The sequence below is a fragment of the Syngnathus typhle genome, linkage group LG18, assembly GCF_033458585.1.
Source record: "Syngnathus typhle isolate RoL2023-S1 ecotype Sweden linkage group LG18, RoL_Styp_1.0, whole genome shotgun sequence".
Classification (NCBI taxonomy): domain Eukaryota; kingdom Metazoa; phylum Chordata; class Actinopteri; order Syngnathiformes; family Syngnathidae; genus Syngnathus; species Syngnathus typhle.
This window is the reverse complement of record NC_083755.1, coordinates 8,427,125-8,446,020: the sequence shown is the minus strand read 5'-3', so window position 1 is coordinate 8,446,020 and position 18,896 is coordinate 8,427,125. Positions and strand designations below refer to the sequence as shown.

The 18,896-nt window shown below is 44.4% G+C and overlaps 1 protein-coding gene and 1 long non-coding RNA gene across 3 annotated transcripts in view; one reads left to right on the top strand and one right to left on the bottom strand.

The window, feature by feature from the left end:
- Nucleotides 1–18,896, bottom strand: part of jmjd1cb (jumonji domain containing 1Cb) — a 31,142-nt gene that overhangs the window by 7,504 nt on the left and 4,742 nt on the right. The window contains exons 2-14 of one of the 2 annotated variants that reach the window (XM_061264822.1): nt 9,908–10,105; nt 5,937–6,050; nt 3,923–4,028; nt 3,726–3,850; nt 3,493–3,636; nt 3,383–3,424; nt 2,774–3,035; nt 2,168–2,695; nt 1,768–2,095; nt 770–1,685; nt 513–701; nt 266–438; nt 36–198 (exon numbers count right to left, since the gene is read on the bottom strand). In XM_061264822.1, coding sequence (XP_061120806.1) covers nt 36–198; nt 266–438; nt 513–701; nt 770–1,685; nt 1,768–2,095; nt 2,168–2,695; nt 2,774–3,035; nt 3,383–3,424; nt 3,493–3,636; nt 3,726–3,850; nt 3,923–4,028; nt 5,937–6,050; nt 9,908–10,105 — 3,288 coding nt within the window. Of the gene's footprint in view, nt 1–35; nt 199–265; nt 439–512; nt 702–769; nt 1,686–1,767; nt 2,096–2,167; nt 2,696–2,773; nt 3,036–3,382; nt 3,425–3,492; nt 3,637–3,725; nt 3,851–3,922; nt 4,029–5,936; nt 6,051–7,991; nt 8,259–9,907; nt 10,106–18,896 lie in introns of those variants that run through there. The other variant, XM_061264823.1, reaches the window with a different exon arrangement.
- Nucleotides 8,341–10,310, top strand: LOC133143072 (uncharacterized). The gene is made up of 2 exons (XR_009710351.1): nt 8,341–8,528; nt 9,449–10,310. It is a non-coding gene; the product is annotated as an uncharacterized LOC133143072 (long non-coding RNA).

The following is an 18,896-nucleotide window of genomic DNA, read 5'->3' as shown; positions in this document are numbered from 1 at the left end:
CAGAACGAATGGCGATTTCTTTGTAGCGGAGATACCTGTGTATGAGCCAGGCGTGCTTTGCTGTGAGGGTCCAAGTAGAGGCGGTGAAGCTGGGCATCTTTCCCGCTCACGCTCCTGTGATTTTCCGTGGGTTCTTGTTTCAGCTGGGCTAATGTTAATGTTCTGATTGGATCCATAAAGCCTCTCTTATCCACATCTCTAACAAAAGAAATGTTTTTGGGTAAAAGGCCTCGGTTAAACGACAGTTCCGATGAAAGCCACTCACTCTTTCCGAATGTCCACACTGATCTTGGACAGCGGCGGACTGGCGTGCGGGTTGATTTTAACCGAGGGCCGGTGGGGGTCAGCGCTGGCGGGTCGTACGGGAACGTGACTCAGCAAACCCAAAGTGTCGCTCGCGCTACCGACAGCTTGGTGCAACCATGGGCTGGCCGCGTTCTGGACAGGAAAAGCGCATTTCAAAAGAAAGAACCAGGATGGACATTTCAAAAGAACAAAAAGAATTCAAATACCTTTCGGAGAGACACCTCAGAATTGACAGCAACTGGATTTTCAGGGTGAACCCATTTCGTTGAGGGAGGTAGGTTGAGCCCTTGCGGGTAGGAACTCGGCGTTCCATTGGGATACTGCCAAATGATGGGGTAGAGGCCCAAAGTCGAAGCTCCGCTATGAGGCTGGCTGAGCAGAGCTGAACCCTGACCCTGAGAACATGCAAAGTGGGTTGATGTGAAGCGAGAGACAACCACAACATCCTAGATATGAGACAGACCTGTAGGAACTGCTGCTGCTGCTGCTGCTGCTGCTGGTGAGGTAGGGCAAGGTGACCTAGACCTCCAGGGGAGTCCAGCTGAGGGTGCCCCCCCAAGAGAGTCGCTGTGTGAGGAGGAGGCATGGCTGAGAGAACCCCAGGGGGTAGAAGGTGTGGGTGAGGTAGGCCTGATGTGTGAGGAGGAGCAAGGAGGTGAGAGGCAGCATGTGGGTGGGATGAAGGGGTCAGGCAAGGGGAGCGGGGAGCTGGCGAGTGGAGGCCGTGGAGGTGAGGATGGAGATATGCCGCCACATGGTTAGAGGAGTTTTCACTGTCTGAGCAGATCAGAGCTGGGTCCCTGTAAACAGTGAACGTCTCATTCTTATCGATGATTAGAGGGCTCTTGGTGGTGGTGGTGGTGGTGGTGGTGCTGCCCCCACCTGACTCTGAGTGAGATGCTATCGGCTTAAAAGCACATCGAGGAGGCTCGGTTGTTTCTACTTTACCGGACAAACGAGCTGATGGAGGGGAGGAGCTATCACAGTATCTTGGCATTTTATGTTTGGACACCTCTGGAGAGGTATTGGGTTTAGGTTTGGACATATCCACCAGGGCTAAGTGGGGCTTGGACTTGATATGCTCTGCTGGACTCGTGCTAGGGTATGGATGGCTCAGGGAGTTGTTGGGCTGCTGGCTTTTTTGTTTGATGGGGTCGAGGGAGGTTGGGTGAGGGTTCATTTTGGTTGTCAAGTCAGTGGAGAGGACTGTGGCATTCATCTTGTCAGGGTGGTGCGGCTGTTTGCTTTGCTCCTCAGATAAAGACGGACTCTTGATGCCGGACGTGTAGTGTTGATGAGGTTGATGAAGAAAAGGATGGGGAATGACGCCTTTTTCCTTCTCTAGCAGCATCAGAGGATCAGCCATTGATGTCACAGGTCTGGAAAAAAAAAAAAAAAAACAAGATGTCAACAAAACAAAAGCTAATTGAAGAACCAAAGCACATTCCACTCTGGTCTTACCTGATAACCTCCGAAGAAGAAGAAAACTCCATCTTGTTATTTAAGCTGCGGCTTGCTATTAGAGCCTGCTGCACCGCAGGCTCCATTTCGGTCCTTCGGCCACCTTCCGAGGGTGAAGGTGACGGAGGGACAGGAGGCGAGGAAACGGGGGACGGATGCAAGGCGGGGTAAGGGGAGAGGGCCGTGGACTCGGCCTTCTGGGAAGCCAGGAGAGCTGACACGGCCTCGGAACTCTCTTGATGCACGGTGGCCTGCGCATCATCTGTGATGTCGATCACGCCGCTGCCGTGGAGGTGGGACAAGGAAGGTGTCTGACATCGAGGTGAGACTTTCAAAAAAAAAGACACAACTGTTAGAACCATTAGAAATTCGAGAGCTGGTATGAATGAGAGCGAGTCACCTTTCACAGTGTTCTTGTTACTCTCGAGGATGGTAGCCTGGAGAGCGTCAGACATGAGAGGCATCTGTTGCCGTGGAGATTGGGTGATCTGCGTCACTGCCACCAATTCTTCCTCCTCTTTAGTGATCATTTTGCTCGTTTCCTTGCCGTCCTCTGTCGATTGAAGCTCGGTCCACGGGGACAGGCAAGCCACGGGAGATGAAGAATCGTTCATTTTGACAGCCTGAATGAGTGTCTTCTCCTCCTCCTCCATTTTTGATTTCCCATCACCGCTGCGAGTCTTTAATTCATTCTCAGAGTTGGGCTCGGAGGAGGAGGAAGAGGACGAGGAGGAGGAGGAGGACGAGGAGGACGAGGAAGAGGAGCATGACGAATGGACCGTCCTCTTGTGCGGGTTTTCAGAGTCGCTGCTCTCCGAGAAGTCCGACGTGGTCGTGTCTGTCTTCAGTCTCTTCAGACCTGCCTTCTTCTCGTCCTCCTCGCCCTTCCTGCGTTTGTTTATTGCCTGTTTGGCCTTTGACTTGGAGTCTGCGGAACGAAAGAAAAGAAATGACATTCCAGCGTTTCTTTTTTGGATTTGTTCCCGTGCGCAAGATGGACGCTCACCTTTGCCGCCGACTTCTCTCCTGTCTCTGTCGTCGTCGGCGACGCTGCTATCCGATCCTTTCCTCCGGGATGAGCGAGAGTTGCGCTGTTCTCTCTGTTCCCGTGCGGTGCCACTGGGAGAATGGTGCGATTGGCTGGATGTTTGCTGGCTTTGCAATGATGGACTCTGGGAGGCCAGCGGCCCTTGGGAACCCTTTGGGTTGGGGCCCGGTGAAGTCATGATTGGACGGGGGCTGTTTGCTTGGGCTCGCGTATAATGACTCTGGAAGAGCGGCGAATATTCGGCATTAGCAAGAGTAAGGTCCGGACAGAACCGCTAAAGTAACGCTTCCTCTCATCTTGCCAAAATGGTTCTGTTAGTCATTTTTGAGGCATGGGTCATGATGTCACTCGTTGCCTGTACGTGGCAATCATTACTGAACCGATTGGGACTGCCAAAAGATTTAGAGAGCCGGATAAAATGTCCTGGGAAAGTTATTAATTAACATGAAAAAAAAAAAATAAACATGCCAAAACATTGACACAAAAACCAATTGGAACAATAAACCTTGATTTACAGAGGAAGGATAAGTGTAACTCAAGGCAACAAAGGGGCGGGCGACGGAGTACCTGAGTGTTGGCAGTGGTCCCGCCGGGTCTCCCTCCCGTCATCTTTAACATGTAAAAATAATAACAATAAGGAATCCGTAATAGCTTTGGACGTGGGTGGGTGTACTCACATGTGCAGAATTGTTGTTCTGACTGGATCGCGACCTTCGTCTGGAGGTGATGCCGATGTTTTCTCCTTTCAGTAGGGAATGAACCACATCATCCAGAAAGGTCATCTGGATCATGGATGGATCCACGTTCTGAGGCTCCAGCACCTAACGAAAAAAAAGAATGGAGACCTGAGTGACTGCTCACTATTCATCTGTAACACACAATTTGAGATTATGGATGGATGAGAGCGTACCTGATCATTCATAACGACCATGTTTCGGCTAAAAAGATCGTGATGTGTAATGATGCCTGTGAACCACTGGGTGGCCGAGTCTTGTCTGTATACCCGCACACGGTAGCCATTCAATGAATAGGGACCTGAAAAATCCAATGGAATCAGAGAATTCTTTCTGGGCACAAAGATTTTATGAGTGGAGCTCCCCAGCTTACCTTGCATAAAAATTTCCTGCACTTTCTGGTCTTTGAGCCAACCCTTCAATTCCTCATGGAGCTGGGGATTGTCTCTTAACACTGGATTCTGACTGTCCACCTCATCCTGAAATGGAATAGACGTGTCAGTATGTCAAACACTTTCCACTTCCAAAGACAAAAAAACTGCACAAGCAAAAATTTTAAAAATGGAGTTGGCAAACACAAAGGTTTATCATTTAACACTAACAAGTCATCTCTTAAATAGATTTCACGGTGCCACTGGGTGAAATAAAGAAACGGACGAAAAGAATGACAAATATTGATCTAAAATCAAACTTCATTCATTTCGTACTCGTCTGTAGCTACAGTATCTACACACACACATAATCACGGTTGTCATGCCATTTTTTTCCCCAAGTAAAAATGTCAATGTTCTGGCAATTTATATGACTAAATAAAACAAAGTCTCTGATTGGGCAGGTACATACAGTATAGTTTTGTATATACTCAAAATGTTGAGGGGAAAATGTGACAAGCCAAGTGATATTTGCAAAACAACATTTCAGTTTTGTGCAATACCTACGACAACGCAACGCTGTAGAACTCCAGAAAAAAAAATCTGGCTTTCATTTCAGTGTCTTCCACTTTGTCTCCTCTAAATTAAAACCAAGCATACACACTAAAAATAGCTTCGTATCCTATACATATCATGTCTACACTTTGTTGAACAGTCTGAGCCAGTTATCCTTCCCAACCATAACCTATTATGTCCCAGATTCTGCTTACAAAGGGAAACGTTGTCAGAACAGGACACAAATTAATGTTTGATTTGAAGGATGTTTTGAGGTCAATCTGTTCCTCGTGTACCGATGCAACAGATTGATTTGCTCAGCAGAGCCGTGCCAAGACTCAAATGGTCAGACCTGACTGAAAGGAGTAAATCTTTCAAATTGATCTCCCAACTTATATTATTACCTCAGTCAACAAGTTACTGGCACGCCCCAAACAACACCAACGCGATGATCATTTGTTTGGAATGCATTTCTGCTTAAGCAATTCAGCGTCGAGCCACAATGCAAAACAAATCTTCTGGAGGTTTACGGAGAAGTCAAACGGATGATATTGAAATTTGTTCAGATGTTAGACATTGACTTTTATGGCTAACATGGTTGCTCTCAGTGCACAGCCAAATGGAAAACAGCTGCTAAGGACAGAGCAAAAATACATTACTTTGGGCTCTCATGTGTGTGTGTGTGTGTGTGCTTGGTTAAACTTGAGTCAGCAGCGAGGGTTTCTCCACCCCCCCATTTGTTCACTTTCAAATCACGCACAGACACACACACACACTCACTCCCTCTCCTCTTGCTAAATCACCCATGCCCGCAAACAGAGCTGCTCATTCTGGAGACCTTTGAACTCTTCCGAGCTGTAAAAACAGACCTTCTCTTACTCACACACACACACACACAGCCAGCAATGAAACTATGGCCACTCCCCTCTCTGTTTTTCCAGTTGGTCAGGAAGAGCGAGGCAATACGAGGGAGGGGGGCTGCAATCTGTTTGGCATCAACTGTACAATGAAGTCACTGTTGAAGGGGCTCAACCTGGACCGCTGCTTAAGAGGGGATGCGAGTGAGAGTCCCACTTTGCTTTACTGCAGGGGTGTCCAACTCAGCTTTCGGATGGGGGCCGTTACGACTGTCAACCCCAATAAATGTATGAGCATATGTATTTGGCAAAATATAGAAATGGAAGCAAAAGAAGTAGTCATGCTATCTAAAGTAGTGTAATGTATCATTAAGTGGTGCGTAAAAAAAATACTGGGCGTGGCAGATTTGATTGCCTCAGTGCACTTTTGCATTCCAAGCATGTTGCAGCTCAATGACTCTGGGCACGCGGCCCATCGTCAAAAAGTCAAAAGTCCATCGGGCAGCCGCAACGACAACTTTGGAAGAAAAGACGACAAAAGCATCCATGTTCGCTATTATTTGTGAGCTTCTTGAAACAATTCTGTGGGTGGTTTAATATTGACCTGGTAGGGTTGGTAGGCCGATTGGTCAGACAGGAAGTCCAGATGTCGGTCCAGTAAGAATTCCACCGCTGTTACCGATGACAACAGGCTCTTACCCACCACTGGCTTAAATGCCTGCACGGGAGGAAAAAACAAACACAAAGAATTTGGTCAACAAACAAGACTCATGACTTGGAAAGACAACGATAAAGTCATTTTAGAGCAAATGTCAGTTTATAGACTGCACAGCTATAATAAAAAATATATATTAGGGAAAAAAATAAAAAATAAACAAGGACAAATGGAGACACGAAGAGTCACAGCAAGAAGGCTGGATGGGAAGAAAGCAAAAAGAAGCCCGGGAGTGACGAATAAACCAGAAAGAAAAAGCACTACACTCTATTTTGATGTGACAGTCCATCAATCAGACAGAATACAGACTTTCTCTTCCCAGCTAGACCGTAACGAAGAAACGACAAGCAAACCAAGCTCCGTTTTTATTCACGCTAATTTTAAATCAATAGTTGTAAATCAGAAAGCATTCATTTAAATGTTTATTCTACCTTTTATCTGGCGTGCAGATTTAACTCAGACCGTGGCCATGTGTTTATTATTGTGCCTGATTTTCTGTATCATTAAATCACTTAGGAGGAGCGCCATTATGCATCCGAAAACTCAGTTTGCGGGCTGTTGCTATGATTTGATGCTTATATAACAGGGTCAGTCTGTCATGGAGCGACGAGAGGAGGGGGAACATGACCGCTGGGACGCCGCCGCCGCCGTCGTCGTCATACACCCATGGGAGCAGGTGTCATGTTGTGCATTCGACAAAACACTGCTTGTGTCTGCAGCTTTATTTAGTAGGCCAGAGAGTTCATATGTTAGTCTATTTATTTATGAATCCATATTTCCAATTGATGATAGTTCCATATAGACTTTTAATCTTTAAGGGCTTTCACTCGCTCAGTCAATCGGAGAAAAAGACTTTTGAGCGATGAGTCCACTCTACTTACCAACCCACACATGATTCATCATTTCCTTAGTCCTCCATTATTGTAAGTGCATTTCTGGTTAAAGTAACGGCGGGTGCGGTTGAAGATGGTTTTGAATTCAAATTCCAAGAAATACTTTGTTTTTGAAGGCAGTCTTTCTTTTTAACACCTCAATACGACAAGAGGATCTTATCGGAGGTCATTTGCGAGCAAACAGGAAGCACCCGTGAGACGCGTGACATGAATAGAGCTCATGTTCAGGATGTAGACAAAGTTAGAACGATTTGTCCTTCGTCGTGGATGATAGGAGCCGTTTTTCTTTCCACAAGTAAAAATAAAACCTGGAGATGACTTGTGGCTGAATGAATGGGCATTCTCTATGTGGGTCAGAGTTAAACAGCTGCTTTCCATGCACAGGTTGGACTGTACACTAATCTGCTTATTGCTCCGATGCTAACGGACCAGTCTTGTCAAAACACAGCTGCTCTGTCTCTTACAGACAAATGAAGAAATGATATTCAATACCGCAATACTGCCATGCACGTATTATGTTGAGATCGGCCTAGGTGAAAAGATTTGCAACAAATCACCAATCTCTGCCACAAGATTTCACCGATATTTCAAAATATGGATCGTCAATTACAGCCAATCCGGGTACATGTCATCCTTCACGCACAAAATCCACGGACAAAAGTCTCAGAAGCATGCAGCACCGATCAATATTTTACAAATGAATTGGAAAAACGAACATATCAGGAAGTCGCATCTCGTACGAGCTCGCATCTGGCCGTTTGGTGACTCACTGTAAAATCGGTGTGATCAAAACTGCATGTAGCGTGGGAATAAAATTGGAGTCACGCTTCCATAGAATATTTATGTACAGCTTCAGCATGTATTGCTGTGGAAACACAAAACAAAATCAAGCTGCTCGGGGGAAAAAAAAAACATTTTGATTCTCTGGTCGAGAGCTTTTTGCTAAATAGCACTATCCTTGCAAAGTGCTTCCTTTAATCCTCTATTCCGTGACATGGTTGAAATTCCATTGACTTAAAAGAAGACAGTGAAGAAAAAAGTGGCAGATTACCTCTCTCCTCCGTCTTCAAATAACATCAAGAAGCAACGGCAGTGAAGGAGGAACCTTGGGAAACCCCCCAAAAAGCTTTTCCACCCCGCAAAAAAGAGAAGCAGAAATACAAGACTGGGAGATGAAGGCAGAGAAAGAAAAAAACAAAGTGGTTTCCTCTTTGGGTTAAAAAAAAAAAAAAAAAAAAAAGACAGATGGCCGAGAGGGAGAGAAAGCGAAGCAGAGGACAAGCTATACAGCCGACATTTTAACGGCTGTTGACGCAAGGAGTGAGAGAGGGAAGGAGAGAAAGAGGAGAGGGAGACGGAGGGAGGAGAGGGAGACGGAGGGAGGGAGGGAGGGGCCCAAGCGAGGCTTGGCCAACAGCACTCACTTCCTCTCTTAGCACATTCTATGACTCGCTCTCTTTCACTTTGTCCCACTGCCTCAAAGTTGTGTCCTCCGATTTCTCTACGCATGGACTTATCCATCTTATTCCTGAGGGCTGCGCTGTCAAAACAACCATGGGTGTGACTTCCTGTTCGAGCGGAAGTACAAGTGAGCAATCCTTTCCGACAGCTTTTTTTTTTTTTTTTTTAACCTCGTGTTTTATTTGATTTTTTTTTGCTTTCCTTTTTGAAACAATCATAATCAGCATTTGCACTAAGAACCAGAAAAGCGTTTTGAACATGCACTGAATGTTTGCCCGTGTCCATGCCCACAACGGCGCACGCCACCATTTTCCCCGAATATGCGCGTGCCTCCAAAATGATCAATACCACGTGTCGCGCCGGATTTGTGCCAATCGCAAAATTCTGTGCAGTTTTTGGAACAGTTGGATGTTCCACTCGACAATACTTGAGGAAAACTGCAAAAACCCAGGCCATTTGAATGCATCAATCAGAATTATTACGTTCCATACGAAATGCCAACTGGGTGTGTCTGCGGCGTGAACGAAACGCATACCCAAAGAGACCCGCATGCACAGAAGACGAGACGATGTCGCTCACAGCGCAGTGTTTACGGAGGGTAGCGTAGCGTGTAGGGGCTAATCTTTTGATCACTTCATATCCACAGAGGAGCGTTGCGAGGGGAAGTATAAATATTTGGGGGAAATGAGGCGAGGCATTTTTATCTCCAGGGACGTCTACTACAGATGTGGACTGAATTAGTAATAGAAAGGTCCACTTCACGTCTCAAGAGGGATTGAATTCCTAAAATCAAATAGAAAGTCAATTGTGGTACTCCAAACAACTTTGCAGATTTTATGACTCATCTCCCCCAATATTAGTTTTCGGGGGTTGAAATGATGTCACAACCTGTTCGTATTGGTTGCAGGGACAAAAAAGAAAATCTCGTAATATGAATTCAATCAAACTACAGTGTGCAGTGTTCACCGCCACTGTTGCTAGGTAACATGGTCCGTGGAAAGCGAAGAGGAGCCACAGCAAAGACTCCCTCTTTTTCTGTCATTTCAGAAACAGAGATCAGACAACAATAAAAGTCTCCTAACCTCGCCTCCATTTTCAACACTCTCCTGTGCTCTTGGCTGATGTATGGTCATTGGGATTCACACAGTGTCATTGATGGGGAGCTTCTCTAACCCACTTTGCAATGCTTGCAGAGAAATGACGTAATATGCGGATCACAGATGAAATCTCTCTCTCTCTCTCGCTCTCTCTGTCTATCTGGTGTTTTCGGAAAGAACAATGGGGCTAATGCATTAAGCTTGCTGGTGTCAGTATCCAATAAGACGTCTCGCAATACATGGCCTTCAAGACGTCATACGGCAAGGCTGCCACGTTCCAAGACTCACAGTGAAGATCAATACAGCTCCCAGGAAATACAATTCCAGCCATATGCGGTTGACTATGCACAGCCAGGAGCTTTGTGGTGGTGGCTGTGTCACTTCTATAAATAGCAAACAAGGTTCTTACCAGGGCAGGCCACTGTATGTGTTTAGCCTTGATTCCCTGCAGCAGGCCACCTACTCCTCCACCTGCTCCCGCTCCTCCTGCTCCTTCTTTCCTCTTGGCCCAGACCAGCTGGTGCTCGAGGAGAAACAGCTGGAAATCGTCATAGACCTTCACCCACTCTCTCTTCTCCCATTCCTGGTCATCAAATTCCACGTATACCTGCAAGACACGACACCGATGGATCAACAAACGACATTTGCAATCATGATGGCCACGTCACTCGATGGACGGACGGATAAATAGAGGGCTGTGTATCATTCAAATGAAATGGATGCATTGCATAGACATTTCAAAATAAAATACCGTTGTCTTTAATAAAACACAGGTTGTCACGGGAATAAAAAGATTTTGTTGACCATCAAAAGTATTCAGTGTGAATCAGGGGCCTGTCTGGAGTCCATCCGCCTACATAAGACATGATAGCCTCATTGTACAGGCAGGCCATGTTCTTTCATTCCTCCCCCATGTCTCGGATCCATAAGGAGAGTGAGAGCATGCAACAGAGATCGGTGGGTGCATCCATCGCTCTCTCCTCACTCAGTCAGTCAGTCAGTCAGTCAGTCACCCTCCCCCTCGGCCGGATTGGACTACCGCAGTCAAACGAGTAATCACTCTTAAGCCAGCAGACAGCAGCTACGTCAGTCTGTCCTTTGTTTACTCTTCCTGCTGCCTCTCCCCGTTTGTCATTACCTCAATCTAGTTTTCAACTCGGCCATTCTGTGCATCTCCTCTGAATATTGATCATGACAGTGACTCCCTTTCATGGAATAATTGTGCGCATCTCTGTGCCCTTTCAAAACAATTAAAAAAAACAAAAAACATCTGTAACATCAAAGTCCAAGGAGCATCTCAGGACAGCGCTGGCCACTTTAGCTCATCCTCTTTTTCTCCTGAGCAGATAGTAGGTCGCCTGCCCGGCAAACTCGGGAAAAGATGACAATCAGAGTCATTAAAAAAAAAAAAATGGAATCCTCTGAAGTTTCTCAGGATCCTGAGCAGTCAACTATTTTTTTCCCCGTTGCGTCATGATAATAATTTGATATAATCCCAGCGACATGCTTTTTGATCATATTCAAATGAGTCTGAATTCATTAATAACTTCAATAAATAGGACATATTATAAAAGAAGAAGTGAAGCTCCCACCGGATGCGGTGCATGAAGAACGAATATCGTTTACACACCACGCACGCACACACTCCCTTTGTTGCTATGACGCCGCGAGAGGCCAACAGCAAAGTAACGACACTGCCAACACGGGCGTCATTGACCTGTCGGGCTGACAATAATCCTCGAGTCATTTGTGTAGCTCTGTTTAAAAAAAATAATAAATAAAAAAGACCACTTATTTACTTGAGCACTGTAAGAAAGAAGTCAAGATAGCCGTATCAATTGTTCCGCGAGAAGGCCAAGTTCAAAATAAAACTTAGCAAACACCAATACTTTGGAACGCTAATCAAACTTTCTGAAAGCTCTTATCAATCAACCACCAATCTTTTTCTACCAAAACAAAAGCACAGTAAACAACAGTTAGCTATCATATTTTTGCTGCCTGACAATCACTTGAGAGCTTCCAATGTTCCAGCATGAAATGAATGATCAAACAATGAGTCATAAAATGACCTTACCAAATGTGTGGACACGCACTCAACCCCCCACACACACACACAGACACACACAAACATTAATGACTCATGTCCTGCTGTCTTTATGAGCGAATCACAATGAAGTGAATGACCCTCAAATGGAATGTCGCTCTGTCCACATGTGCCCCCAAAACATTGCTCAAAAACATACATGCGACAAGAATGATAAAACTGTCTGTTGCTATAGAAACTGGAGGCAGCAGCCACACGCACACGCACACACACACACCAGTGCACGTTTTCTATCCACAGTGAGCAGGTACAACAGAAAGAGAGAACAAAGGAGAATGGGAAAACAGCCAAGCGTGAAATACGATCAATATCATTTAAAAAGTGAGGTTGTAATTGCCGACGCCCTAATCAGACACGAGCGAGAATGTGTTTTGGAAAGGTTGCATTGCATCTGGGAAGTATTTGGTTTTATATCGTTTGTTATGTTACGGCCAATTAATTTATTATTAGTGTCCCCGACCATCGTGAGCCGTATAAATAAAAAGGAAAACCCCAAAAAACTTTTGTTTATCTGAGGCTGAAAAATATTTGATTTTGAAAAGTGAGGGCATTTGTTTTCCTTTTACATCAATCTATGACTGCCTCATGTCGTTTCGCTCGTGCGACAATATGAAATCCACAAGCTAGCAAAAATGACCATATCATGCCAGAGAAATCTGCAGAAGAAACCTCAATATCCAGTCTGAAGAATCTCCTAGGTGCATTTTTCTCACTTTCTATCTTCTAAGGTCGATTTAAGCACTCGTTCTGCATTGGCTGTTTGCTTTGAGGTCTGGCGTTCATTGGCTGTGAGCCGCTGCGGTGCAGCCAGCCAGCCAGAAAGCTGCTCAGCAGTAGTGAGTGATGGATGGGCAGATTACACATCACTGCACTGTTGTCCTCCTCATAAGTCGAGATGGCATCAGCCAGCAGTTGATATCGGCTGGCCTAACTTGGCCTCAGACTGAAGCGACAGCAAACAAATGAGGCACACACCATCACTGGCGTAATCGTGACCTTTGACGTTAAGCATCGGATGGCGGATAGACTTGATTCAAGGATGTCGAAAGATGATGTGATAATGCCGTCGAATCGTGAGGCCGTAAAACAAAAGTCATTTCATATGATTCGTTTTGCGATAGCGCTGCTACGCGGGTGACCTCAGGGAACAATGTTATGGCGAGGTGTACACTTTTCGAGACAAATCATCCCGGAGGAGAAATATTTTCTTTTTCCTTGTCGGCATAACAGAAAATAATTGAGAATCGCCGAAGATGTTGCAAAATTCTCTTATGATGTTTTTCCATCCTAATAAATACAAATATTTATTTTTAAAAACCTAGCAGCAGGAAGAGTGAGTAATAATAATGTGCAATAAATGTTTCATGAATACAAGTGTGTATTTTGGAAACACTTTTGATTGAATTAAAAAAAAAAAAAGGACCAAATGATGGACTCCTCCATCTGCTTGGATCTTGAAATGAAAAAGTGCATACAACATGCATGAAGACAGTGAGGAGAAATAGAGTAGCTTCACTGCTATGTAAATAATTCCAAGCAGAGAGAGAGAGCGCACGTGAGCTGAAGTAATGGTCGATGACAGCACCAAGAGACGTTCCTTATCCTACAAGGTCATACGTATCAGGAAGAAGAAGGGAGATGATCAAATAGAGGAGGGAAGAGGAAGACAGAGGAGGGATAAACACAACAATTGAGACGGAGAGTAAGAGAGAGGCAACGTAAACAGCCTTCAGCTGCACAGCGATGTGATGCTGCCCCCTCTTCTCCTCCTTTTCATCTCCTCATATGAAGGATGTGAGAGCCCAGGAGAGAAGAAAGAGGGAGGGAGGGAGGGAGGGAGGGAGAGGTGAGAGGAAAGGAAAAGGCACATCCAAAAATAGCCCAATGTTGTTTCAGACACATTCCTGGGAAAATACCGACTCAAACATGCAGCTCTAAAGTTATGCTGAAATGCTTTTGGCTTTTGTGTTTTCCCCACTGTCCCACATCCACGGGCTCTTCGTTTCTGACAAGCTAACGTATAATATGGCGTGTCATCAAGATGTACCCAATTAAAACGGAAAATATGAAAGGACATTTTAGCGGCTGCCAAATCAGGCAAAGTCAAATTGAATTACCGTAATTTTCGTACTATAAGTCGCGTTTTTCTTCATAGTTAGGGCGACATATACGTTTTTTTTTTTCACTTTTTTGGGCATTTTATGGCTGGTGCGATTTATACTCCGGTGCGACTCATAGTTCGAAAATTACGGTAAATCACACATGCGGTACATTTGAATTATTATTATATAGAAAATAGCAGAAACAGTGTTTGTCTGTGCTATGGAGCATAGCTCAAGTCCCCTTAGTCAATATTTAATTGTTAATCAATCAGGAATTGAAGCCCTTGTTTTTTTCTTACCCTGACCTTTCGCATAATCCCATTTTGTTAAAAAAAAAAAATCTAAAAAAAAAACTTCTTTTAACGACCCTCATAATTGATGGGTTTAACACAAGTTTCGAATTTGAGAGAAATCAACCAACGGGACGTTCTCTGGCTGTGTTTCTGTCTCTCTGGATGATAAAGTTCTATTAATAGCAGAGTTGCAAGCAGACAATCGTCGAGTGAAATCTAGGCCAGCAGCTGCACAGTCTGTATTTGGAAGATCAGGTCTCATGTACACAGTGCATGATAGAAAGAAGAATTTCCTTTCGAAATGCTTTCATTCGAGTCCAGTCGGGTTCCTACTACATACCATCATTCTTACATGGGAGGCTCAGTTTACCATCACGTGAAATCCCTGAAAACAGAGGAGTCCTGGGTTCATTCATGTGACTCCTCTGCATCAGAGTATTAAAAAAAAAAAAAATCCAGTGTATTTCTAAGAAAAAGAGAGACCTCAAATAACAGAGGTGATTATTTGGCTTAGCAGTTTTCCATTCAACACGCCGCAAAACAAGTTCTGAAGTGGATCTGGTGCACAACAAAAGAGCTTTATACTCTCCGGAGAATCCAAATGCCTTTGGCGAAAGGGCTACAAGAATCATGGTTCCTGGCAACTCGGGCCATTAGCTGGTGAGAGGAACACAAATATGCAAAGTTGAGTGAGTGTCAAGCATATTGTGACTTTTGGTGACCCGACCAGGGGCCGAAAGACCACACAAATGGATCTCCAAAGATATGCAAAGCTCACGAGCGGTTAACCAGACCTTCAGCAACATTTGCGGTGGAGCGACTACCCATTTGATGAATTTCTAAATGCCTTTGTCTTCTCTGATGAGGTCACCCATTCGCTGCCTTTAATCTAACCGCAATTTCACCTTGCAACAAAGTGCATCGTTAAATTTCCCTGCGCTCTTCCTGGAAAAGTGTGCAAAACAAATACTGATATGAGGTCAGCGTGACTTTGATACTTTGCCAAAAGAATATGAATATACTGTATTTCATCAAGCTAGCGCACGTGTAAAAATAGAAATATCCACTGTCCCAACCTGTTGCAATTTGCCACCATCTACTTCTTGCTCAAACTAAAGGACGCCATTGTATTGCTTCTTTTATGAATTGAATTACTAAGACCTCCGCGTGCAGTTAGGACTTCATCATCTTTTGGCCGTCGGAGATGCGACAGTGCATTAGGATTTGCCGACTTTCCATTTCTGCGTCTCATTCACGGGCATGGATGTTTGCTTTCCACCAAGTGCCTGGATTGTTTACATAGCGAATGCACTTTGTCCCTCCGTGCACTGATCGCTGTGACGTTTTGGCAATCTGTCGACAAGTGAAGACTCCAGAAGTAGCATTCTCCGTGAGGTCCACCTTATTTCTTTTAGAATAGAGTCCAAAAATCCAGCATATCATCTAACTGATAGCTGAGCTCTTGTGTCAAGCACGCAAACAATGCCATGGTATTAAAGTGACATCAATAATACACGCTGACAGATACTGTTCCGCTTCAAAATGAATTATAAGAAGAAAACATTTGATTCCGCACGACTGGACGGATGAAATCTCGCTGCAACGACTCTGAAGAAAGCTTACGCATCAAGTGTGGAAGTTGGATGCCGACTCCTGAGGTTGTCATACAAGATGCATGACTTCATCTGACGGTAAGAAAGACACTCAAATATTTACGGACATCATCAACAAGCTTCAGAAGGTCACGACCATGAATTTAAAGGATTTAAAGGGGGAGTCAAAACTTTTCTTTCCAATATGTTCTATGCAACCTCAAATTGGTTGCTGGGGCAACGAACAAATGAACGATGGATGGATGGATGGATAAAGTAGACTAATAGTTCTCATGCTGCTATGTGCACAAAGAGCTTGCTTAGACACACCATCACATGCTCAAGTTTAGCGGGCAAAAAAAAGACAGCAGGACCACTGTGCATGTGAAGTGAAACCGTCCACAGTGAGCCATCATCAAAGAGACCAGTCCTTCGTGGGAAAATACTCGAACCCTGACCCAGCCTTTATTTGGGCTACTGTCACAAATAGGTGGGTAGATTTTATTTTTGAGTACATGGACTCTCGTCTACCTCTCTCAGTCTTTCTGTCTGCTTCTCTCGGAGATGCTTTGAGGTCAACTGGCTCACGTGTCTTGGTCTCCTGCGACAGCATGTGGGCTTGAAATTCCACCATCCCGCCGTTTCAAATTGCATGTTTCCTGGCTCGTAAACAGAGTGCGCACACACACACACACACACACCGTCTGCCACTGACAGACGCAAACACACACATCTCTTTAATACATGTACATGTACTACAATCAAAACTGCTGTGTCCTAATCATGAAATAGCAACATTACTAATCAATCAATCAATCCATATTCTCCCATTAGCACGTTATGTGGCCAGTTTTTAATCGAGACATTTTGGCACACCCACACATCATGTGGAAATTCCTGGAAGGGTATTTTTCCTGAGATGTGTAAATGTCACTCCAATCTGTGAAAAAGAGTTGGTAGGTGAAGATCATAAAGGGTGAAGAAAAAAAGTCTGGTAGTCGTGATATAATCCCCGAAAAAGCAATTTACTCACTGCCTTCTATTTAATAAAGTCGATAAAATATGTTTTGTTCATATTGTAGCACTGCATAGTGCTTGAGAACCTTTCTCTTCAATTTGGAGGAAATACTCCATTTTTTTTTGCTATTAACCCCCAAGCAAAAAAAAAAAAAAAGACTTTTAGGCCATTTCAGCAAGCCCCATGCAAAAGCTGCCTTCGAGCTGTGAAATACTACAGAAATGTGCCACAGTGATCCAGCGGGCCCCCGACAAGTGAAGAGTAACTCCGCAACAGATAGCAGATAAAGAAAAGCCTTGGAACAATTCAAGTCGTTGACACCCACAGAGAAAAGAGAAACAAGTATCGACACGTCGGTGCAAATATTCGTATATACTGTCTGAGCGTGCACGCACATGTATGCCATTCGAATTTCACACATCTGCTGTGAAGGTCAAGTTTCACTTTGTATGGAATGAAACAATGTGAGCCCTTTGCTTCACTTAGCCCTTAACCCGTGTCTGTCAGGGCTAATGCCTCGAAACAACTGTATGGTTGCCTCATTTGCATATCAGAGTACTAAAAAAAAAAGTGTCAATCAAATCCTGGGAGCGTCTCAACTGAGCTGAAAGTTACGACAAAGCTCTCTGCTTGTGCTGCTGCAGGATGCAATTGAAATTGGAGTCAACAGAATCCACAGGGCAGAGCAAGAAGCGGTAACAATTTGCTTCTGTAATGTCAACAGAACCAGTTAGACTGCACAGGGCATAAAAACAGAGGCCTTAGTCCAAGAGCCGTATTGCACAGATGGAGTCTGGAATTTTCAGACACTGCGGCATTGCACGAGGGCGGCTTGGGATGAGAGTATTTCTTTTTTTAAGGATCTCCCATCATGCCTGGGCACTGCCCTGTGGCACCTCTGGAGAACCATAATGAGAGTCAAGTGCATCGAGTCACCCGAGTGTGGTCACGGGCCACCGAGCTCCCACACAGAAATGATGAGAAGTTTTCTTTTCACTGCAAACAAAAAGCGTTTCTGCATAAAATTAGCGAGTTTGAGTAAGGCACAAGTTCTTATCACCACGATGGATCTTTATCCATTCAGAAATCTCATTCCACCACAGGTACTGCTGCGCTCCAGTGACATTTGACAACACACACACACCTGTTTGTGTGTGTAAATAGTTGAGGGGCACAGCTTTTTTCCCCCTCAAGGCATGTCAGCTGTGATTCATTGTTTTCTTCATTTTTCCTTTCGAAGCGCAAATACTATGCACAAAAAGTATTAGAAACATTTATTTTACTTCGTATTTTTTGGTTGATTTCTTTTCTTGAAGGACAAACAACAAATTGTACAACCGTCAAACTTTCGGATCCCACCATTTTTATAAGCGACAACGACGCAACACAAAGGTTGAGAGGTCCAAATAAGGACAGCTGGCTCATGGCTGCAAAAGAGAGCCAGACTGACAATCCCTTTTTTTTTTTTTTTTTAGCAACCTACCGGTTACGCTCTCGACCACAACGCCAACTCATCCAAGTAACATATGTCAATGGCTAGCTATGCTTTTATTTGGACGAGAGCTGTCAAACGACTTTTCAAAAGGCGCTTATTTAAAAGCTGATATAAGCCACTATTGTAATGCTACAGGTGAAAGCGCTATCCAAATACACAGCTATGTTTCTTTTCAAATGTGAAATAAGCTCCAATTGACGAGAGTTGCAAATTCGATTGCGTTGTGCATCTCCGACGGTATTTGTGTTCTCCTCTATTGTGCTGTGATCCAGCAGCGAGGGGGTTAAATTGTATGCAGTGGGTGAACTCAAAGGAACTGGCCTTCACGTGGCTAAGTCGCTGTTGCTATGGGAGAGAGGCCAGACAGAGCAGAAAGAACTCCCTCTCTCTCTCTCTCTCTCTCACGTTCCACTTTTCGGTCTCGTTGGCCTACCCTGCTGCACTGCAAATTCGAGAAAAAGACACGGGTAATGACTATCCAATGCTTTCTCTTTCATTCTGCTCAAAATAAATATTCATTCTCTTACGGCAGCTCTGAAGAACATCAATCGGGCGTCGCTGTATCTCCTCTATCCAGTTACGGGTTTCTTTTTCTGCTTATTTTCATCTTTATGGTTACAAAAGCTAATGAGATGTTTCTGAAAAGGGCCAGTGACGACTGAAATCATGGACAAGCTGGATTGAGAACATGACTCGTCATAAAAGATCTGTCTTAAAGGCAAATGGTAAGAGTCAAGTTGGAAAAATAATTGAGCTAAAATACATTTATTATTCAGTATTTATATATTTGCCTA